At 43.4% G+C, this 24296-nt stretch overlaps 2 protein-coding genes across 4 annotated transcripts in view; one reads left to right on the top strand and one right to left on the bottom strand.

The window, feature by feature from the left end:
* LOC124188629 (potassium voltage-gated channel subfamily H member 6-like) overlaps window positions 1-24272 on the bottom strand; it is a 93869-nt gene extending 69597 nt beyond the window's left edge. For 2 of the 3 annotated variants that reach the window (XM_046581399.1, XM_046581401.1), the window contains exon 1: window positions 23801-24272. In XM_046581399.1, the coding sequence (XP_046437355.1) occupies window positions 23801-24035 (235 nt within the window). In that variant the 5' untranslated portion in view covers window positions 24036-24272. The remainder of the gene's footprint in view (window positions 1-23800) is intronic. The other variant, XM_046581400.1, reaches the window with a different exon arrangement.
* On the top strand, window positions 6834-23448 carry LOC124188633 (hybrid signal transduction histidine kinase D-like). Its single transcript, XM_046581412.1, has 5 exons — window positions 6834-7809; window positions 21456-21656; window positions 21803-22323; window positions 22420-22591; window positions 22686-23448. The coding sequence occupies exons 1-5, from the start codon at window positions 7540-7542 to the stop codon at window positions 22881-22883; spliced, it is 1362 nt and encodes a 453-aa protein (XP_046437368.1). The 5' UTR covers window positions 6834-7539; the 3' UTR covers window positions 22884-23448.
* Window positions 24273-24296: the final 24 nt, after the last annotated feature.

The following is a 24296-nucleotide window of genomic DNA, read 5'->3' as shown; positions in this document are numbered from 1 at the left end:
TCTCCTCGACGGTGAAACATTGTACATGTATACATTTATTTTCTTCGCGTTAATCGATTCCGTCTCTTGTTGGAAAAATTCATTTCCAATACAGCTTCTGGTCTTTTACAATCATATTCTCCTCTTTTTCTCTGTTAAAGTGGAAGGAGGGGGGGGGGAATAATATTTGTTAAGGCAAGATAGATTGGTAAGATGAGAAAATCAACCCTCCCTATTCTTGCCCATCATTCACACGGGGAGATACACAAAAAAGAAAGAAAGAAGAAGAAAACCTATTTGACCAAGTCGATTTACGTTTCCCCACTTATAAATTTCCGTTGCCTCCTGCGCCGTTTCTGGAACTTGTATACACAGGCTCACCTTTTTTTATTTTATTTTTCCCATCAACCGTTTTATGCATGAGCCAGTAAATTATTTACACACAAAGTGCTCATAGCGACGAATGAATAAATCCATTCCCAGCATTTCGGTTGCTGGGCGCAGTATAAAAAAACAAAACAAAAAACACAATGTATAAACCAGCAAGAAACTATTTCTTTCCCTTTTTTCTTTTCTCTCTCCTTTCGATTCCTCATCGAAAAGAGCTGGTGCACCTCGTTTTTATCTGATGCACGAGCGAGGGCATGTTGGTGGATTTCCTTAATAATATTTCATCCAAACATTCTTATAGAAAGACTCTTTTCCATAACCAACCGATGGATTATTCCGCCGTTAGCTCGGCCACAGCGCCTGCCTTCCCGTTTCTTCTTCTTCTTCCTTCTCGTTCGTGTTTTTTCCCATCTCAAGGATTATGCATTGGTGATATCCAAGCACGGCAGCAGCTGCGCATAATAGCCGTACACTGACACGGATGAATTAACAAGCCGATGGATGGTGCACCCACGGAGCTCTCCCGTGAGAGCAAAGCGCTCTTCTTGTTTGGCTCTTGCTTCTTCTTCTTCCTTATGGGCTAACCGATGATTATTATCTGCTCCCTTTTTTGAACAGAATTTCTGACTCCCCTTTTCTCTTCGGCCATGTACTACGCAGTGGTGGTGCTGGTGCTGGTGGTGGTGTTAACAAACCTGTGATTTACCAGTTATCTCCTGGCCTTGTGATTGCCAATTATGGCAGGGCAAAAAATGGGATGGGCTCCAGGGTTTTAAGGAACAAAACGCACCGAGGTGAATGAGTGAGCTTGCGCAGACCAAGCCCGAAAAAAAAGGCACAGTTACTTCCAAACAGGTAAAAAAAAAAAAAAGAAAAACTGGTAATCACCACGAACAAGAAAAGAAATAAGAAAACAGACTCCTGTGTGTGTGTGTTTCATTTATTTGTTCTCCCTGCACCTTTTCTTTAACGACAAAACAGCGTGTAATAGTCACATTTATTCCTCCTTCTCTCTCTCTCCTATTCTTTCTCTATCGCTATCTCTCTATTCTTCGCGTACGCCATGACATACATTGGATAATGTATGCAACTACAATATACACACTCAACACACATAGTATATCCAATCTCCGTGTTGACTTTGACACAGAAAGAAAAAGAAAAAGGAAAAAAAAAGGGGGATAAATACCGGCCAACCGAGTCGTGTCGAGTGGTCGTACACATGAAAAACGAATCGAGCGCGGCGGAAATCAAATACCTGGCCGAAATAATAAGCGGCACCAGACGACCAACAAAAGGAAAGAAAAAGAAGAAGAAAAAAGAAACCAATTCAAGGGAATCGGGAATTGTGATTGCCTTTTGTTTCGTATTTTTGTAGGTTTCCACAGAAATGTGTAATGAAACGGCCGTTGCGTCCGTGTTATTCGATTCAATCGGGCAAGTTGCAGCCAGTCAAGAGGGGAAATAAGCCAAGGGAAAAAAAGTGGGAGGCGCCGCGCGTCTAACGATGGAACATGAAAAGGATAGGAATTTGGTTGTTTTTCTGATTTTTCCAAACGGTGTTATCACGTCACTGAGCGGCCGCCATCTGAACAACAATTTCTCGGTTCCAATAGGGGTTCAGGTTCTCTTCTCCCGTCTTGGCTCGCTCGTTTCGATTTTCATTTTCTCCCTTCGTTTAACCACTTTACCTTTACCCAAATAGATGAACCAACAAAGTAAAAACGAAAAATCGAAATGAAAAAAAAAAGGCCCAGGATTTCTTCTTCCAGATAAGAAAATCAGTGAAATGTATGAGCGCTGGATGGGTTGGCGGGGCAGCAGCTCCACCTCCTCATCATGCGATGAGTCTCTTTCCTTTTACTTTTTTTTACTTTTTTGTATTTTCTGATGGCCGCCGCCTCCTTGAAAAATAAATTTCGATGCCTATCGCGTGTCTCGTGTGCGTACGACCAAGGTAAACCACCACCATTTGGTGCGTGCATTGTTCGCCTTCTCTCTCTCTGCTCGTCTCCTGGCCTTTATCCGACGCGATGATTCCTCCACAAACAAACAAACAAACAAACAACAGTCGTCTATTCTCTCATCTCAGACAAGAGAAAGACGATAGCCCCAAAAACCAGCAAAAGAAGAAGAAGAACGCAGATACGCAAAAAGCCAATCAAGCCGAGCGCTCGCTAAAGCTTTTTGCCTTTTCTTCTTCTTCTTCTTCTTGCGGCTGGCACACACTCAACATCACGGAGGAATGTTGGCTGCTGGAGGACGTTTTGTGTGTGTGAGCGCCGGGGTTATTTGGTGAAGTTCTTCTCCGATCCGCCCACTCTCGGAGCGAGCGGCCCGACACGAGACGAGAGGAAGGTGGGAGGAATGAAGGAAGGAAAATTTCTCTATATGCTCCGCCGTGGTGAGACGTGCAAACGGCTATTTATTTCGACAGCGGCGCCACACGGCCAGCAAGAAGAGAAAAGAAGAAGAAAAGAGACCCACACACACACAAGACAATCTTACACACACTGTTGTGTTGTTCTGTGTGTGTTTCTCTTTCGCTATCCGCCTTTTGGGAGAGGATGCCATTCTTCGTTTCTTGATTCTTCTGATTCTTTCTCTTTTTCATGACTGACTGACTGACAGGCATCAAACAGTCAAAAGACAAGACGCGGGGGCCTTGGCAGTTTTTACACCGCTGGTCTCCTTCGAAATTGAAAAAAAAGGAAAAAAGACTTTCAATGGCGTTCCAATGATGGAAAGGCTCGGCGTGTCCGGTCGCATCGTGTGTCCGCTTTTCTTCATTCCATTCCGGCTCTGATAGTCTCTCTCGCTCCTTCAAAGTCGCCATTGAAAAGTATATTGAATTGATAGACAACCAGACTATGGGAGAAAAAATAGAAAACTGTGTCATAGTACTATATATTCCACCTCTTTCTTTCTTTCTTCCTACTTGTTAATCGATTACGGCAGTCGACCAAAAGACTCGTCTAGCCGCCCGTGGTCGTGATGCTTGTAAGATTTTTTTTTTTTTTCGGGGTCCGTGAGCGGCCCCTTTTTCGCTTCACGGACAGGGGCCCAACACGAAAGACAAGCAAACAGTTACAAGAAATCCCGAGAGAATCGTATTGTGGTGGTGAATTGGTGAATGTCGGTCGGCCCCTTTTTGTAGTTTGACCCTCTCCAAAAATGTGAGCAACCAAAGAAACCGTAAGATGGATTTCCATATGTCGTGGATCCATCCCAGCCGCTATTTATACACACACGGCCGCGGCGCGGGCAGGCGATATTCAACCGAAACGCAATAGAATAGAGAGATACGGAACCGGCCCCATCCAACAAACACACACACAAAACAGTTGACGTGACCTGCCCCGTCGCCCATAACTTTCCGGGATCAAGGCGTTATGATTTACGGCCAGCAACAACCATCGGCGGCCAACTTGTGACCGCAGCAGCAGCCGCCGCCGCCTTCCCGAAAGCGGGAGAAACCGTGAATGAAATCTCAGCCGACCGAAAAGTAAGAAAAGATTTAAAAAAAAGGAAAACCAAAAGAAAGAAAGGTAAAACTCTTTCATCATCATCACAACGATATCCGCATGGAAGAAAAAAGTTTAGAAAATAAGGGCGCCCCATTCACTTCCTCCTTCTGCAGGAACCAACGTAGAAACTCACGGCCAGGGAAATCCGATAAAAAAATAAAACGACCAGCACCCCAGACGAGAGAGAGAGAATTAGGAAAGTGTATAAAAAAGATGCACTAACTACTAGTATAGTAGTAATAATAATAGTCGCCGTAGTGGACTTGTAGTATAGATGTGCGTGTGACAGCCCCGGCGCATTCCTTACCTTATAAGGCGGATAGGATAGGAAGGAAAAAAAAAATAAAAAGGATAGATATCCTGAGCGCCGGGACTTACACAACAACAACATCGGGCCATACAACAACCGCCGCCATGCTGCTGGTTAAGTCGAGGAACGAGCTCAGATTCACAGCTCTCCATAAGCCAAAAAAAAAAGTGAACGGGAAATAACAACAGCCGGCGTTTGGGTCAGCGACCAACGAAAAAGTCGGGAAAAAAAAGAACAAGGTATTTGAAAAAGAACGTAATAAATGCACGAGAGAGAGAGACGTGAGTTGCGCCAGAGAGAGAGAGGGGGGAAAGATTCCGAAAAAAGCGTTTCGCAATCGAACGACGATTTATCGACCTTGCTCACGCCCCTTGGTCGAAAAGAACCGAGGGGGCCAGGCCAGCACCACCACCATCGCTGGTGGATGGGTTCGTTTTTTGTTATTTGCGTTTCATCTTGGGATGGTCCGTCGGGCTCCGTAGTTGGTTTAAAAAAAAAAAACATCTCGGGCCTTGCCCCTGATGTTTGTGTGCGCGCTGCTCGCACAACAAACGCACACAAGTATGGAAACGTGCTATATATATCCATCCATTCAAACTGTTATAGCACCTGAAAGCGATTTTGGGAGCGCCGCCGCCGCCATAATTACATGCGCTGCCTATCCTTAGAAAACTCACACACGACTCGCATTTTTCACGTTGGCAGTGAGAAAAAGGAGAGACAGTCTAATCATAGTCATAATAACTTTATGCGGAAGAATCGCGTCGTCGTCGTCAAAGACAAGGAGGAAAAAGAAAGAAACCTTCAACATTTTTCCAAGCCCTTGAAAAGTTGAAAGAATAAAATAAAACAAGAAAACAAAAATCTGTTATTCCGTTTTTTTGTTTTGGTCTTTTCTAGTCGTGTCGTCTTCTTCTTATTTAACCAAATAGAGACGACAAAATAAAAATAAAAAAACAAAAACAACTTTCCTGTCTACACACTTCATCCAGTCTAATCTAGACAGAGACAGAGAGAGAAGGAATAACAGTCGATAAATCATCGTATAATCGAAGTTGCTTTTTGGCTTTTCGATTCGAAATAATTGGTCGAGATTTCATTTGATGTGCGCATCGTCTTATCGCTCTGGGATGATCGGGTGGAAAGGGGGAAAAAAAAAGGAGATCGGGACTTCCACACAGTTAAGTCAATTGAAAAAAGATGGACGACTGGACTCACACACTCACAATCGAACTCGTATGTGCCGTGCATGCAACTCAGGTGGTTCAACATGTTTTCCCGACTTCAAGTTTTTGGGATTTCTTCATTTTTCTCCCAACCCCATTGCCCGCTCACCTTTTTTTTCTTACAGAACGAGAGAGGGGGAGAATTGGATTTTTCAATTATTCAAACCCGTTTTTCCCGTTCCGTTCGACTCGTTATCGTCGCTTAAAATCGTCATAAAAGGAAAATACACAAAATGCGGGCAAGTTTTTCTCGAGTTTAAAAAGAAGAAGAAGAGGAAGAAGAAGAAAAAAAGAAGCGAGAAGGACAAACGAATCAGAAACGTGCATCATCAATCTATGCGCAGCTCCACGCTCTACTTCATTCCTGAAAAGCCAGTTCGGTCCAGCAGATTCCGAGCGTGTATATGTATAAATAAAAAATAATGTTATACCATGTTTATACCGTGCCAACTTAGTCGCTAGAATTGATCCCCCGTTTTTTTTTCTGATTTCCTTTTGCGTCGACGGCCGGGCGACGACCACTTTTCGTCATTTAGTGCACAGCAGAGTTGCGCAACGAGTGGTTCATTCATCGCCGCACAGCCCCAAAGAGGAATCACAATTCCAACACTCCCGGTGCGATTTTTTCTTTCTTTTTTTGAAATAGAAAAATAGAAAGAAAAACTTTTCGACAGTTCAAAAGGTCTTTGCCGCATTTTCATCGCCATTAACCCCGAAAAAAATCGACCGTTCGACGAGGGAGGTAAAAGAAGAAGAGTCCCGGGCGCCATCGCCACAGCCGCCGCGATTATTTCATCCGTATGTCTTTATTATTATTATGATTATTATTATTATTATAAAAACCGCGCCTCCATAAAAATCCTGGGCGACTCTCCCGTGTTGTTGTTGTTGTGTGTGTGTGTGTGTGCCTTTGAGCCAGGCGACGACGTTAAACGTCTCTTCAGTTTTATACCGTGAATATACATACTGCATCTAGTATACGTATAAGCCTAGCCTACATCCACCATTTATTACGGAGTAGTAGGACCGAGTGAGAGAGAAGAAATAGAGAGAAAAATCCACGCCAAGAGAGTCCTCGGGAGGACGACGGACCCGGCGTTTTTTTCTTTTTCTTTTTAAGACACGACACAGCAAAAGGCGGGCAAAGTAGGCTAATCCCAGGTGAGGAATGTTGGTTGCAGTTTTAGGCTTGACGTAGAGTGTACAATCCACACTCTTTCCTTCTTCTTCTTTATCAAGTCTCTTTCTGGCTTTTCACCATCTTCCTACTAGCTCTCAAAGTGCTGCTATGACGGGTGGCAGGAGGACATTTCGGGGTGGTGGTGGTGGGGGGAGCAAGAAAAAGAAAGGAGGCAGGTATATACACACACACACACACACACACGGAAAGGTATGTTGAGAGTGTGTGTGTGTATGCATGAAGGTCCGGGTGCCCAGGTGACTAGTCGACCAGTTCTACCTGTTCCGAGCAGCAAGACAGACGCAGATTCATTTCTCTCCGGAACACGTACACCGCCGGTTCTCTCTCGTTCGATTTTCTTCTACTCAGACCCTAAACGCAGTGAGTGATATTCGAGACGAGCGCAAGGGGAGAAAAAAAAAGGAAATAACAAGTTTTTGAAAACTTGTTTCTTTCCATTTTTTTTTGAAAAAAAGAGAACGAAATCCATCCATCCCCCTTTCAAAAAAATCAGAGAGAGGCAAAAGATAACCTACAAGTTGTTTTTCGTTGGGTTTGGGTTTCCTTTTCGAAAACGCGGAGCTCACACACACACAAACTGTCAGAAAGTAATTGGCTACCGGCGACGAATAGTCCAGTTCCCCACCAACAAAAGTGCCCGCGTTGTGTCGTAATCAAAGTGATAGTATTTTTTTTTTTTAAATATAAGTGCGTGTCTGTTTTTCTATATCTGTGAGATTGTGATTGTGGATCCCATCCCCCCACACCCCCCGTCTAGCAGAAGAAGCAGTGTGGATGTGCTAAATTATTAAGAAAAAATTTGCATTTTGAATTAAGAAAAGAAGAAGACGCACTTTTTTCCCCCGCAAAAAACAACAACAACGAAACAACAAAAAAGTTGAAGCTTCTCATCAAAAAAAGGAGATCATGGGTCGAATGAAATCGTTGCAGCCGACCGAAGCCGGAATCCACAACCTGTTTTCAGTTCGATACCGCCGGCTGGTCGACGAGAACAATCAACACAACAACAACAACAACAACAACAACATCAATAACAATAATAATCACCATCATCATCACAACAACAACAACAACGCCCAAGTGGTCATGCAGAATTTGATCCGCATGAAGTTGTCGCAGGATTACATCGCCTACTGTTGCGGCCAGTGCGGTCATCACCAACGATTCGACATCAAGGTAAAAAAATAAAAAAACGAATTGCACCATTGATTCTCTCCTCTTGCGCGTCTTTCAATTTGCAACTTGTTACATAACCAAACCGAAAAACTACAACCAAAAAAAAAGCGGCTACTTTTACTCGCGGGTTCCGGGTCGTTGCGTGATTCTTTTTTTTTTTAAATCCCGTTTCAAATATTCGCCAAAACGTGATGGTTGGGTTTGATTAGATGATTTCTGCCGTGTGCCCTCCTTTGCCTCTGATGCGAACAACCTCCGAAAATAACAAAAAAAAAAAACAAAGATGAATCTGTGTCTGTTTTTCCTGTACATATACATACCCTGGGAACTGGGTAGAAATACAAAACCCACACATGGGCAAAACTACCAAGGCGCGTATGTATACGGCAGTGGCGGTTAGGTCACGCATCCGCCTACTTTTTTTCTTCTTCTTCTTCTTTTTACTTTTTTTGATTGATCCGCGCGCGACCTATTTCTTAAAAACGTTGACGGGTTTTCCGCCGGGCCAACTGTCTGAACGCTGGATGGACTCTCTGTATGCCCCCCGCTCCTCTCGATGATGATGATGATGATGGTTTTTCCTCATCCAACACGTTTCCTTCCAACGTCCATTTCTTCCACTCTTTGGCGATGTCAGGTGATGGGGTACAACAACAGCAACAACAACAACATGAGCGCTGGCTCATCAATCTATTCTTCTTCGTAGACGTGAGACAAGATTAGCCGGATCCTCCTGGCCCGTCAATCCCCTTCAATAATTAGAGCATCATCATTCCCCCGCCAACGAAAAATGCAACGGCATTTAACAACGAGATTGAAATATAAACGTGTAGACTTGTGCTCCCATCTCCATCTCTGCCACCCCTCTTAACACCACGGGAACTCATTATCGATTTGAAGAGAGACCAAAAGGGGAAAAAAAAACCAAACGCGGAGTTTCAAAAAGAAAAATACAGAAAGTTGTAACAACACAAACATTCAACTTATATAAAACGTGCATCATCTATCTCCAGACACCTCGTCTATAATTAAAAGAAAGTGCGGGTGAATTTCAAGAAACAAAAATCGGGAAAAATTGTTCGTATGGTTATTTCATTCCATCTGTCTGCTGCATGTGGTTATAAGAGAGCTGGCTCGGCCGTTTTTTCTTCCCAACTCTTTTTCCGCTTGATTCACAGACAGGTATGCGAGCGTACTTCATTTTCCCAGGCCAGAGAGAGGCCAGAGAGAGCCCAACCCACCCATTCGTTTCTTTTCCTCCTCCTCCCTCCTCCCGTGTCTCCTGGCGTTTACCTCTCATTCCACCGAAGAATGTTTCTCTTCTTTCTCCGTCGTGAGCGCGCAACAATTTCAATTACGTCGGAGGGGGAGAATTTTGATAATAGTCGAGAGCAGAACGATTTCAGATTGAACAACACAATTTCGCCTCGTTATGAAAAGAAAACATTCTGCCGTCGACGGAACCTCGAAAGGAATTTTTCAGAGAAACAAAAAAATAAGAAAAATAAAAAATACGAAACGAACGAGTTACTTATACCACGGGCACGGAGTAGCCTAGTACCGACTAGGTAACCGAGGCGGCGGTTGGACGAGTGGGGGTGGGTGGATGATCGTTTGTGAATGCCGAGCTTGCGTGTGTGAACTCGATACGACCGACTGACTTTGAGAATTCCATTTTTTTTCTTTTTCATTCTCTTTCATCTTCCTCTCCTTCTCGCGAGGGAATTAAAAGGAATAACAATAAACAAAAGAGTAACTAAATACATCAGGGCGGAACGGAAAGTGAAAAACGGGCCAAAAGCGGCCAGAAACGGAGAAGAATCGACTTTTTTTTTTAAAGGAAATCAACAACACAACGAAATCCCCAAACAAAAACAAGTCGAGGGGATTACAAAAATAAAACAAAAGCAAGTCGAAGAGAGAAGAGATAGACAAGAGTCGGTTTTTATCTTGCCACTATATAGCAGTTATATAAAGGAAAGCATGAGGACGCGACGCCAGCGGATGGGGGAGAATGGAATGATGGGCGGTGGTTTTAATGGCAGCAAATACCTTTAGTTCGATAGCCTGTGGGTTTCAGGTATTCTTTTTTCTTTTTTTTTTACCCCAAAATATTTTCCCGTGTTATTTATTTTTCCTCGATTTTTATCCCACCATTCTTCTTTTTCTTTTTGTAAAAATAATTCGACAGTGGCGGTTAATTTATTTTTTAAGTCGATCGACCGTCATTCAAAACGAAACGGTTTAGCGCGGGCGGCTAGTTGTTAAGCTCCTCCCATTCGCTTGGCTACTATTGCGATGTTGATGATGATGAAGCACGAAAACTCGTTAGGCGCAGAGACAAGGAAGAAAAGTTTATACAACAAAAACACTCGTCGTAAAAGAAAACAAAAAAAAAAAGGATAGACCTACAATAATAACCCCGAAAGAAATGAAGAACTCGGTTTTCGGAGGGGATTTATTTTCCGGCCGCACATTTCCCACCCTTCAAACTGTGGCTGGCGTATAAACTTGTTGTGTGTGGATGTAATCCGTCTGCCGGCGTCGACCCGACCAGACAGAAAGATTTAAGAAATAAAAAAGAAAAAGAAAAGAAAAACATAATATAATATTCCTCTAATAGAACTTCAAACTTAACGGCCTTCTCTTATTCCCCTCAAACAATTCGTTCCATTCGAAAATTGAGCGCGCACACACACACACAAGAAGTTGATGGCATTTTTTAAAAAAGAAAAATTTGATACGTTTCAGGCCTACACTAACTTGGTTTTAGTGCCGAGGAATTTCAGGGCAAAAGAATTTTTTTAAAAAACAATTCAACAATTTTCCGAGTCCCCGATTTCCCTTGTATAGCCCGTTTCGTGAGTTGCGCACCGCCGCTGCTGCAACCAGAGGCTCGATATTTCATGTATATGCGCTTCAGATAATTTATATGGGTTGAGTGTGACCCCCCACCTCTTTTTTCTGTGGCTATCCTATTTATTTTCTTCCTTCCTATCGAATTCTTTCTCTGATTTTTATACCCCCTACAATGTTGCGCGAAGGGGTGGAGACGTCCGTGTGTGTCTGAATCAGAAAAGATTCAAACGGACGCGCGGACCCTCTGACTCGGCGTTTTATAAGCGACCCGGCCGATGGTCGGGGCCAGCGCGCGTGCCATCGCAGCTTATGATACATAAGAGAAAAAAAAAAGGGTTTCTCTATTTTTCTTTTTTGTTTCTCGATCGATCGGTGCCATTGGTCTGACCGCCAGAAACCCCGAAAATAGGCACAGGTTTTATCTATCGAAATGGCTGGAAGAGGAAAAAAGAAAGAAAAAAAAAACACAGTTTGATATCGACATGGCGCACAGGGCGGCGCTATATAACCCCTGGAGGGAAGGGGGGGGGGACTCCAGATGGTACAAGAAGAAGAAGAAGAGAAAATAGTGTTTTAAAGAAAGAAAGAAAGAAAAAAGTAGAAACTTTTGACTTTTCGGTTGAACTGGTCGGGAAAAGACAGGTAAGCGCGCCTTGGCCAGGTATAGGACAGAATGGAGGCAACCAACACATACGCACACGTAGACACACACAAGAGAGAAAGGCCTTCAGGGGGCGACGGTGCATTCCGCATTCCAACGCTGGCGGGGCCCACACAACACACACAGACACATACACTCGGAGGAAAGAAAAAGAAAGAAAAACCTTTTTTTTTTCCTTCGAGGATGGAGATAGGAATGCAAAAGCAAAGACTTGGCGCTAAGGATAAGATATGAAATGGACTTTTTTTTTCTTTTTAAATTTTTACTCCGCTGGTGTTTGCCAACGTCCTCCTTCCATCATCATCGTCTCTATGGAAACCCACTTGAAACCCGCCGTTGAAATGTTCGTCTTCCACCTCAACCGAAATCGTCATCTCTCGAAACCAACAGGATAGACAACAATAGCCATATTGTCCCCCCCCCCTCCTCCACTTCTCCCAACGTGGTTCGGTGGTTCTTATTGAAATTGTAACCAGAATGCGCAATAATAAGAAAAGAAAAACAGGTTATATGGTCGAGAGGTACAGCCGAGAGCCAACAACCGTTCTCTCTTTATGTTATCTCCGTGTGTGTGTGTGGAAGTTTGTCTCGGTGAAAGACCCAGCCAAATGGAAGAGAGAGAGAGAGAGAAAAGGGGGCACAACAATAGCTTTATTGGAGTTGATATGTAGTTCAACAACAATACGTTATATGTACACATGGGGATGGCATAAAGTGGATGGCACCCCCCAAGAAAAAGAAAAGAAAAAAAAAGCCGGAGAGAGAGAGAAAAGAACCTTACAGGTCGGCTATACACTTATAATATCCATGGCGCCGAGCCGTTTTCTTTTTCTTTCAAATTAAAATAAGGCCCCGAAAAGAAGAAGAAAAAAAGCTGTAGCACTGTTGGCACAACAACGATACATGTTGTTGTTGTTCTTGTTGCATTTTGTCTATTTTTTGTTTTCTTCTTCTTTTTCTTGTCCTTTGGCTTTTGATTTCCCCCCACGGTTCCTTTTTTACAATAGGTTTTATATTACTGCACACAGAGTTAGAGAGCTAGACAGAGAGATAGTTAAGGGGGTTGTTTCTGAAAGAAGAGCCGAACAAGAAGAGTCCGCAAAAAATAAAATAAAATACTGTCTGCTCACGCGGTGGAAAAAGGTATTAAGAGACGCGCACGGCTATAACGCGTCTTGAATTACCGAGCTGTGGAGATATATACCTCGGGGCCGTCGTGGCAGTATCAATTAATAAGCTCTAAGAAAATCTCGTCGACTTTTTTTCTTTTCAAAGAAAATTCCTCTTCTTCTTCTTCTTCTTCTTCTTAAAAATTCATTTGCGGTTGTCTATGGACGGATGGAGGAGGTTCTTCCGTGGAAAAGGAGCTTAACAGCATTCCGTTTTGGTGGATCCTCTGTGCATTAACAATTTAACACAGAGAGAAAAGGGAGTGCTTAAAAGAGGAAGGAAGGAAGGAATGCGACGAAGAGAGGATGCAAAAAGACGACTTTTCAACTTTTTGACAGACATTGATCCCGCCCTTTGGGGTTCACCTGGTGTGTGTAGCGGCTAACATAGGAATGTTAGCAAAAAAAATAAAAAGGAAAGAAAGAAAAGTTCCTTTTTTTCTTCTTCTACAACACTTTTGTGCGTTCCAGTCACCATTCTCTTTTCTTTTCCCGACGTCTCTTGCACACACAACACACGTTAAACATGGAAGAAGGGGGAGAAAAAAGGCCCAACTGGAGGGGGTCTCGACGAAAAACGTGGATGGATGAGAAATGGGAGGAGAAAGAAGAAGAAGAAGAAAAGCGCTGCAAATTGGTTGTGAGCGCGACATACACATATAAGAAAAGAAAGAACCGGAGTCTATAGATCCCATTTGAAATAGACTGTCCGAAAACGTCAAGATTCTTTTTCCGCCGTAGACAGCCATCCACCACCACCACCACCACCACCCTCACAGCGAAGCGGAAAAAAATAAAGTTCCTTATTCTTTTTCTACCTTCGAATTTTTCTATGCGATTTCCTTTTTTTTCTTTCCGAGAAAAAACCTTTTCTTTCAATTCTTTCTTTTTTCCTTTTTTAACTTATTCTTCTTCTTTTAACTCTCGAGAGTAACTACTATCAGCTCCACTTCATAAATCCATCCGACACATTCCGGGTAGTACATGCATGTACCACCACCAGCAGGAGAGAACCAATCCAGGTGCGCACAACATGAGGAAGAAAATACAATTTCCCTCTTCTTCTTCTTCTTCTCCATTTTCAAACAAAAGGGCATAAAAACCAAATGACAATCACAATTTGAGGGAAATTCAAATGATCCCGGATCTAAATGGACTAGAAACCTCTCTTCCACGTACACATTCCTACCAAAAAGTCGCAGAAGAAAACGAGGAAATTCTTGGTACCTGGCTGATTGTCATCAAAAAGTCCTTCCGGCATTAACTGGACCTCCATCGAGATAATGGATGTATTTTTGACTCTGAAACTCTTCATGATCATAAAAAAAAAAATGCCTTACTCGCTTCCATCCATGCCAACCTGTGTAGTACCGTACACAGCCGAAACCTTTTTTCCCGCTAGTCCGCGCTGATTTATTATGACGACAAAAAAGACGACGAAGAAGAAGAAGACGAAACTGTAGTTTTGCTCGATCATCATCGTCTGGCTCGGTTGTAATATTAGCAGTATAGATACCGGGAATAACTCTTCTCCTTCGTGCTGATGTTTGATAGAGAGACACACAAGCGGGAATGTCGAATATAAACCGGACAGAAGAAATGAGAGAGAAAGAAAAAGCGCGGGCCATTCCGGGACACGAGAGAGAGAAATCTCCATCTGGTGCGCTTCACTACTATCTATAAAAGAAAAAATGACGAGCATTTTATTATTTTTTTTTTCTTTCGGGGGGTATTTTTATTACTTTCGAAAGATGAATCCCGCTACGAGAAAAAAAAAGAGAAAGAAGAAGAAGAAGAAGAAAACAACATTCCGAGAGCGCATGTTATGTGCACGACTCGGCGCCATGGCCTCTTATTCTCCTTCTTCCTTGTCCTCCTCCTACAACTCCTCCTACTCTCGAGGAATGATGTTATTCCAAACCCAAGAAAGAAGAAAAAAAAAATAAATTCGAAGCCGACAATCAAGTTATCTCAGACGCAAACACACACACACACTATAGGCTATCCTATCAATGGTATAGCCACGTCGGCGGGTGAACGATCCTCCATTATTAAAACGGATATTTAACACAATCAAACGCACACGTTACAGTCGACACAAAAGGAGAAGAATCGTGTTGTCTACTTGTTTTCGGATCGAGCCAACGTGCCGGCCTCCTTTGTAGTGAACCCAAAACAACATTGGGGTTAGTTGGATGGATCTCGAAAAAGTTTGCCAGTATAAGAAGTGAGCACATCGCAACAAGTGGTTCACAAACAATTCTATATTACCAATCAATCAACCCACATCCAATTCCCCGATTCCCTTCCAGGTATTTCCCATTCCTTAGAGTTATTCACATGTTTTTTGTTATTTCTCTTGGTGGTTTCATTGGAAACAAGACCAAAGAGAAGAAAAAAAAAATGCCCAAAAATGAGATGACCGCCGAAAGGTAATCAATAAAGATTCCACAAAGGAATCGACAGACTGGACCTTGGAATAATTCACACGGCTGACTGGGCAACTTCTATTTCTTTTCTTTCTCGGTATGATTATTCTTTTACCCCCAACCAGTTCAACCAGAACCCCCCTCTCTCTCTCGCTCTCCGAGTTGCCGCTCCTGGGCCCCTTCACTAACCTCCTACAGCGCGACACACAAAAACGAACAAGTCGAGGAGAAACGGATTGGAATTCGGAATTGTTTCAAACGGTTCGACTCAAAAACTGGCAGACGCCATGCATTCATATTGATGAGTTTTCTTCTTTTTCCTTTTTCGATGCATTTCATTTTTTGAATATTCAAAAAAAAGGCAAAATAATGAAAAAAAAGGGTATAAACAGCGATCCTTTTTGGCTTTTATTCATCCACGCACAGCTGTCATGTGTGTGTGTGTGTGTGGTGCGGTATGAAACGAGGTCCGCAAGAATGTAACACACGAAAAAGAAAAAAAAAAATAACACAATGGTCCTTTGGAAGAGAAGACAAAAAACCAGGTGATATATTTCCCCGCTGGGGTTGAATAGTTTGTCTTAACACAATTAACAAGTCTGCGGAGAAAACAAAAGGGAAAACCACAACAATAGAAGTTGCCGTATACAAAAGAGAAAAGAGTTAATGGGTTACGGCACTGGTGCGATAGATTGGAATCCTTGGCGCGAGCGCGGATGGATTCTCTTCCGGGGGGAATTTTTTTTGTTTTTTTGTTTTTTAAATTTAAAAGAAACCAACTGCTGAGGCGTCCTACTTGATATCTCTCTTTTCGTTTGGAGGGTTTTTCGCCCTCTTAACGCAACTGATTGTGGAAAGATGAGCGTGACATTGAAAAATCAAGGAAGAGACAAACGCACAGGGGTCGAGGGGAGTTGAAAAAAAGGCCATCCGGCGCCGTGCCGTTAAGTATATCAATCCCATCCGCCAGAAATGGGTGTCTGTACCTGTACTTTGTCTTCGCCGAGACATAGTCGAAAAAGAGAGGGGGGGAATACACATATAATAGGGGGGAAGAATAAGGAATGAAGGGTCTATTGGTAAGAAAAGGTAGGTGGGAGGAATAATCACAATAATACTGATCGGACACAAGACCGAAATGGGCTTTACCTTCTTCTTCTTCTTCTTTTTCCGAGGGATTTTTTCAAACCTCAAAAAAAGAGATGGGGGGACTTTGACGACTTTTCGGGGATCCGCCCCCCTGCAGTCGAAACTTAATTACTAAGTCAAACTCTTTTGGCTTATTTCTCTCTTTCGACAAGGTAGAAATGAGGGTTCACCACCGATTGCTTTTTTCTTTCTTTCTTTCTTTCTCTTCATTTCGCCGAGGTTTTTCTTCCCATTTTTAAAACATTCCATCTCGCAATGATTTATGTCGTGTAGACAGCAGCCTCATCGTTTCTCTCCCCCCCGACTCTCTTTTTCCGCGTTAGCCACCACCATCGTTTAAAAAATGAAACTCGGAGAGAAATCTTCTTCTCGCTCTCTCTCTCTCCATTTAGTACCTTAACTAACTAACTAACAACACCCAGTACAACACGGGGCGACCTCACCTCATTTTCTTTCCCTTCCAACGGCATTGTTGTTGTTGTTGTTGTATCGTGTCCAACATGCGCCATCATCAGCAATCTACTCCAACAGACCCAAATAAACAACAAAACACGTTCCACCCCCTCAAAGAAAGAAAAGAAAGAAAGAAAAAAAACGGCCAAACAAAAGGACTGTCGACTCTCTCAAACTCCAGCCCCAATTTGTTTTTGTCTCTCCGACATTTGTTGTGTTTGTAACGTTGGCCGCAAGAAATCAAAACGAACGTTTTGTACTTGACCGCTCCGAAAAATGGTCGGCGATGACACATTTTCCCAACAAAAGAAAGCAACATTTCATAAACCTTCCAAGTTGTTTTCGGAACAGCAACAACAACGAAGGAAAAAAAAGGAAGTCGAAGAGCTCGTTTACCAGATGGCGTTGGAACCCCTTCGTTCGCACCAATCAGAACAAGCAAAGCTACTAGCCAACAACAAGTAAAAGGAGGAAAGAAGAAGAAGCCACTGGAAATAATAATAAGACAAAAAAATTAGGTTGTCCTGTCTTGGCCATGAGAAATTTCCCACACAAAACTTCGTGTGTCCGCAGCTTGTCCCGACATGGAAAGTGCTGACCGCACCAATTAAAAGCGAGCACACACACACAACAGCAGAGGACTACCGTACGATTTTTCTACCCATTTTTTTTTTTTTTTTTTGTTATAATTTTTAAATTTCAATTTCCTTGGCGTTATTAAATAACCCCCCGAACATTTCCAGCTCCCACACATACGCGCACTATATAAAACAAAGCGGGGGGTTACTACTACTGTACACAATCTCTTTTCTTGCTTCTTTTCACTTTGGTGGTTTCCTAAGTGGTAGAAGAAGAAGAAGAAGAAGAAGAGGGGAGCCAAAAGAAGAAGAACAAGTGTGTAATATCTCGGTAATAATCAAGCGCGGGGGCCCCATTGTCAGTGTTAAAGAAGAAGAAGAAAAAATTTAAAATGAGCGCGGCCGGGAGCCTCACAAACACAACATCAGCAAATAATTGGCCTTCGAGAGATAGAGAGAGAGAAAAAAAAGTCGGACTCGCTTATAACCTCCCCCCCTCCACACTCATTTATAGGCTTCTCTCAACTGTGTGGCACCTGTGAGAGTGTGAGTATGTTTTGATTGCCGAAAAAAGCGAACGAGGAAGAAGTCGACGAAATCAAAGAAATATAATGAATGAAATGAGGCAAAGAAAAGAGGCAATTATGTGTGTGTGTTGTGTGTAGAAATTAACCGACTGTAAGACGCGAGGGAGGGCACAGAGTTTGCCTGTGAAAATTGCAGCTACCAACCGAGCCATGGGGCCGCCAATTATTTAGCGAGCCCAACAAAATCAAATAGAAAAACAAAAAACAAAAAAAAACAAAAAAAGAGCCGGGCTTTTTGATATGGCTGGGAACCAAAGAGAAATTTCAAAACTGCTACCAGACTCTCGCAATTATTAGATAAGGAAAAGGAAAGAAGAAGAAGAAAATAAATAAAACTCCAAAAAAGACAAAATACACAAACATTCGTGACGGGCGTGACGCAGCTGATCGAATGTTGCCCAATGCGCCAGGCGATAACGCAATAAAACAACGGCGGAGGTGAAATTGTTGTCGAGTTACTTGCAATTCCAATTGCAGCAAAAAGGAGAGAGAGAGAGAAATACCAAGGCAAAACTTGCACAACAACACACATAGAAACGACGAATGACTTTATAAGTAAGACGGATGCATTTTCCAACGGCCATAGACATCACGGGTCGGCGGAGAGAGATGATTATTACCTCTCAGAGCTATTCCTTTTCGTGTATTTACCGTATATTAAAAACCTACGTATTACTCTTGTCTAGCCCAGAATGTTGTTGGGTGGAGAGTGAGAGAGAGAGAGAGACGTGCATGCACGAACAACAACAACATTTAAAGGGGAGGAGAGGAATGTTGTTCCGGGCCGGCTCACATCGACTGGGAATCCGTTCAAGTGACGGAATACGTCGACGATTTCTTCAACAACAAAAAAAGAGTTTCTTCCAGCGAGAGAAGAAGAAAAAGATAAAGGGCACAACAACAGCAACAACTTTCTGGTGCGTACGTGAGTGTGTGTGTGTGTGTGCAATAACCGAACATCCAATCACGGAGCAAACTGGAAACCGCGCGATGCACCAGAGAGCTCACCCGTTGCAAAAGGAGCAGCACACACACATAAGACAAACGTTCAGGCGACGCGGGGTGTCAGGTGTCTCGGCCAAAGTTGTCGGTCGTGCCAAACCCCCGTCGTCATCGTCGTCGCCCGCCGCCACCGCACATATTCCCGTCTCTCTTCTTCCATCGCTTTTCTTTTCTTTTTTCCTCCTTCTCTTTTCCCTCCCGCCCTCTTGAATGTCGTGGCCCGTGTAATCCGAGACTCGAATTTCCCCCCTCCCTCGTTTTGGGGAATAAACTGAACGCAACGGACCGCGATGAGGAGGTGGAAAGAGAAAATTTTTTCAAAATGGTGGATGGATGTAATTTTTTTCCAAAATTTTATTCGAAAATTCGAGAAGAAAAAAAAACGGGCAGAAATGAAAATAAAAAAAAGAAGGAACTTAACAGAAAAGAACCATAGGTAGACATATCACGCAATCAGATCGTTACGGCAGCAGCAGAAGGCTGAAGCCCGCAGCGGGATGGAAAATGTCAGGAATCCGGCACAATGTTGTATATGTATAAATAAAAAGAAATCAAAAATGCTGAAAGATTTCAACAACAACAAAAAAGAAGAAGGAAAAAAAAAACGGTTTCAGCTGCGTGAGTAGAAAATACAAATCTGACAGGTGGTGGTAGTGGTTTTTTAGTAGTAGTAGTAGTAGTAGTAGTAGTAGTAGTGGGTCGTGGGCCGACTCGACTCGCCCATGACTCACCTGATTCGGTCGACAGGATTCGACAGGGACGAAACGACACGCCTTTTTAAGTCAACTGACCGGTTGGGGTGAGATGACGACGATCGATTGTTGCCTATAATATAGTGGTAGTGGTAGTAGTAGTAGCCAGCCAGCCTGCCTCGTTGCCGGCCCTCTAAGAAGTCACTCAGCCATCAGCGCGCGGAATTGAAAAATGGTTACGCTCCTCCATCTCTTTTTTCTCTCTTTTTCTCCTTCAACAACAAGAAAACAAGCTGAAGGCGATTCCTGTTTTCTGGGGCTACGCCTGCTGGGCTCCTTCAAACAATTTCCCCCTGTTGTTTAATAACACACACACACTCAAAGAGTATATAGAAAGAGCCTAGAGGCAAATCACAACAGCTCACAAAATTGTGTTGTGTATTTCCCCGTGCAAGTGGGGGGATACACGAAAGCGCAGACACACACACAACAGCATCATTTAGTGTGACCAACTTTGTTGCTTCCCGTTATTACCTTCTCTCCTCACACAGCCATTAGAGGAGGCTACCTTAATTACAGGTTTCAGATCAGACCCTACCACCACCACCAACCAACCAACCACCCGCTTTCTGTGTGTGTGTGTGTAGACACTCTCTCGTGTGTGTGTGTGCATCCAAAAGAAAGAAGCAGGAACTGTTGCTCCGGGAAAACGAAGAAAACAAAAGAAGCTCAAATAAAAAGAGAAGAGATTTAAATGGCCGGCCATCTCGGGAACAGGAAAAAGAAAGGACCGCAAACCGCATTCGAATCCTTAATGATTTGAAGAACGAAGAAGAAGAAGAAGAAGAAGAGAACAAAGAAGAAGAAGAGAAGGAGATTGTAAAGACCAGTAGTCGAAAAAGTCTCCTCTTCTTTCTTCTCTTATTTCTATACTACGTATATATACACTCGTACGTCGCTAGTACTATGGCGTATCTTTGTGTGTTTACACTGTGGCGCTGCTGGAGGTCCTCTTCTCCATTTATCTCTCCTTTTTCCCTTCTAGTTGTTTCTCTTTTTCCTACTCACGATGGGCGAAAGACACACCAAAAATTGTTAAATAAGTCGAAGACAACAACATTCGTCGTCGCCGTGTGTTTGTTGTTGTCTTCTTCTTTCTCTGCCGTCACCCATTCTTCCCAAACGAATGGAAGCGTATCTCCATCCTCCTCCTCCTCCTCCGTTTCACGTCAGCGTGTAATAACGGGAGCCCTTCCAGAAGAATGAATTCCGACTCCTTCGTCTTCTCATATTATTATTATTATTGTCATTTTCTCTTTCTCTGTCTGGCTCCATCCCTGACAGAGAGAGAAAGAGAGAGAGACACTGAGACTGCCTAGACGGCAGCGGCTACTACTCTGATTTCGGCTGTACGCCAGCAGTGGAACTCGAGAGAATGAGACGAAATTGCAGGTTGGACTTGAGGCCGAAAGACCGTCAAAAGTGACATTCCTCCTTCTCCATTCTTTTCTCAAAAGCGACTCGAGACACAACAGACATACTCGGGGCCTGGCAAACGGGAAACAGGTAGTTATCTCGGGACCCCCATTTGCTTCCAAGACCGTTCCGTGTCGGGGTTGGCTGTGTCTGTCGGCCTTGTGTGAGTGATTCAATACCAAATTGTTTTCCTTCATTTTCTTCTTCTTCTTCTTCAAAAAGAAGAAGAACAAGCACGGGCTTAGATGCCAAAACCTCTTAGGACTTGTGTTCAGCAACACTAGCACCCAAAACAACAACAACAACAACAACAACGGGACAAACTCCCGAGAGTTGGTGGAGAGAGAGTTCAATTACCGACCGACCTCCCGCCAGGAGCTCCTCCTCAGCTCCTCGTTAAATGCCGCCTCTATGTGGGCCAAAGTCTATTGCGTTTCCCCTGCGAAAAGAAAAATAAGAAAACGTCGTGACCATCACGAAAGGAGGGCCCCCCCTTGTTAATTGCTTTGCTACAACGAACGAAAGAGGAAAAAAAATCGTGTAAGACTAATCGTCGACGTATCGTTTTTTTTTTTTCGTGTTGAACAACAGGCGGACGAACTACATAACATCGGTGACGCGCTCCGCATGTCGTGCGTCGGCACCAAGACGCCGCCATCAGACGCCGCCTCAGCCGCCACAACGACAACGTTGGTCATATCGTCTGCAGCGTCGACGACGACGACGCCGAGCGACGCAAAGTCAATCAACTTGCCGGCGCCGCCGGTCAAGAACGGCCACACAACAACTTGGGTGAGTTTTTCTTCCGTTTCGGTTCAACTGTTTCTTTTTTTCTCAGACAATTTCCTATACGACTGTAAACTTGTCGCCTATCCCACGCTCCGAACCGATCCATTCAACCGTATTTTGTTTTTTTTTTCCTCATTGGTTTATGACAGACGAGGCAATTTCACGACAAGAGTCGGCAACAGAGCAAGGCCAACAATCTCCAGAAGTCGGCGGCAGAGGCCCCGGAGAACAATCTGGCCGAGATGAGCAAATGCAAGTGCAGTAAAGACGCCGCCAAGACGCTCATCAAAAGCAGCAGCGGAGCCAACAGCAGCAGCAGCAGTGGAGGAGGCGATCAAGTCAGCAAGGCTTTGGGGATCGGAGCGGCTCTAGTCATGCCTTTCCATTCCCACCATCCAGTGATGATGGGCTACAAGCCGCTGCTCTCGTCCATCGACTTCTCCGCAACGGCGGCCACATCCGGCAAGCCCTCCACCCACAACAAGTCGTCGTCGTGCAACAGCAGCAGCGTCGGCACACTGTCGTCTTGCGGCTCGTCAAGATCAGTGTCGCCATCGTCGGCCAACGAAGGCTACCTCCCCACGCTGCCCGTGAGGACCGATAGTTTGACCAATTTAGAAGAAGAAGCCCTGCTCAAATGCGCCCCTTGGTTCCAGGCCGGAATTCCTAGGTAATCCTTCGTCTTCCAATATTTTCCCCCCCTTTGCTCTACGAACGAACGAATAAATAAAAACTGGAATTTAACACCACGATTTGGCTTCTACAGGGAAATATCTTTGGAGATATTGCAACAGGAGCCCGTAGGATCGTTCCTGGTTCGTGAGTCGACTTCGAAACCAGGTTGCTACGCTCTATCTGTCCGTGTGCCGAAAGAATGTCAGAAACCTTCCATTGCTCACTATCTAATCACGCAGACCAACCGAGGATTCAAAATCAAGGTACGCACAGAGTTTTGGCTCCCAATTCTTCACCAATCAAAATTGTTTTTGTCGTTCAAATATTTAATTTCAATTTTTCTTTTAATTTCTTAAGGGATTCACCAAAGAATTTCCGAGCCTCACCTCTTTGATCGTTCACCACTCGGTGATGCAAGAGCTCTTGCCTTGCCCACTCTTGCTGCACCGCCCATCGTCCGGGCTCTTGGCAGACTACCTGGAACACGCCAACAACTTTGTCGACATCGACTCGAGTGTCTTACTCGAACTGACCCGTAAAAAAGGCGTCGAATAAAAAGGAAAAAACAAAAAACGGTAGCCTCGTAACTTTTTTTAAATGTAAACAATTGTACACATCGCTCTTCTCTCCCCCCATTACTTGTTAATTTCAACGACTCTTACCCTTATTATATTATATTATATATACTCAAGTTTCTTTTGAAGGTGTCTTTTTTTCCATATATATATATATACCTAGTCGCTTCAGTTTTTTCCTTCTTCTTCCCGGGACAACAACATTTATTCATTACTTGTGTTTTTCGGACTGGTAACCATTTTTTTGTATCACCCCTACTGCTTCCGTTTTGGCAATGATCCAACAACCATGTTGATATTTTTTGTGGGGAAAAAAAGCCGTTCCATTGATATTTAATTGCAAGTACAAAGCGGCGTCCAATTGAAATTTAAAAATTCATCAAATATCTTTTTAAAAGCTTAAAAAAACAAGTATGGAGTCATCAACAAGTGGCCTGATGTCTTCAACAAAAATCAATCGTTTTTCACTCTCTGGAATGGAGGTTTACATATGTATATGAATGTTTCCAACAATAAAATAAACAAATGGATTACTTGTGGATGGTAAAAAAAAGAAAACCTCGTCTTTTTCAATTTAACAAAACCTAAAATCTTTGAAATGTTTTCTCATGTCTAAATGTAGGCTACTGTCTACTATTGTTGCAGTTGATGGAAGTGGATGTGCTTCATGTCAGAGCCAAAGAAAAAGTAGTCCACCACACACAAAGACATTGTCATAGTATTTGAGATAAACATCAGTAGCACCATTCCACAACATGGAAGCATACAGGCCATTAAAAAGGCTGTACATGATGATGCCACTACACTATACAGCTGTCATGGGCTGATGCACACAACAGCAGAACATTCAACCCCAAAACCAGAGATAAAAGAGAGATTTAATCTGTGCTGTCCTACCTTTTTGTGTAAATTGCTGCTGTCTGGGACTGGGTAAAGTCAAGTTGGCACTACTGCCACCACAGCCTGGGCTGAAAAAAGTCGAAGCAGATTGCACACGACCACGAGGTAAAGCAGGATATCGGGCAGCAGGGAAGCGTTTCTTAATTATGATGTTCCTTTTTGCACGCTCTTTTCGGGTCACAGCTACTTTCACCACCCCGAAAGTTTTGACGGGGCAAGCTTTCAAATTCATTCACTTTAGCACAGCAAGAGGAGCAAAGAGGCCACTGTGCATATCTCTGAAGCAAGCATGGCCACAGCATGGAATGCTACAAGTGTTAAAAGATAATGAGTTACGCCTCCTATTATTTTTTTTTTCACGAGTACATGAGAAAGTCAAGTCTGAAACATTTTTTGATCTTCACGACTTGCATACAATAATTTGCGTAGCCACAATAAATTATATATTTCGACGGTTCGACCGTGCTTCAAATCGCAACGACCAAGCACCACA

This window comes from Daphnia pulex, chromosome 2 (assembly GCF_021134715.1).
Source record: "Daphnia pulex isolate KAP4 chromosome 2, ASM2113471v1".
Classification (NCBI taxonomy): Eukaryota; Metazoa; Arthropoda; class Branchiopoda; order Diplostraca; family Daphniidae; genus Daphnia; species Daphnia pulex.
Note: the sequence above shows the minus strand (reverse complement) of the source record. Positions and strands in the feature narration are given on the sequence as shown.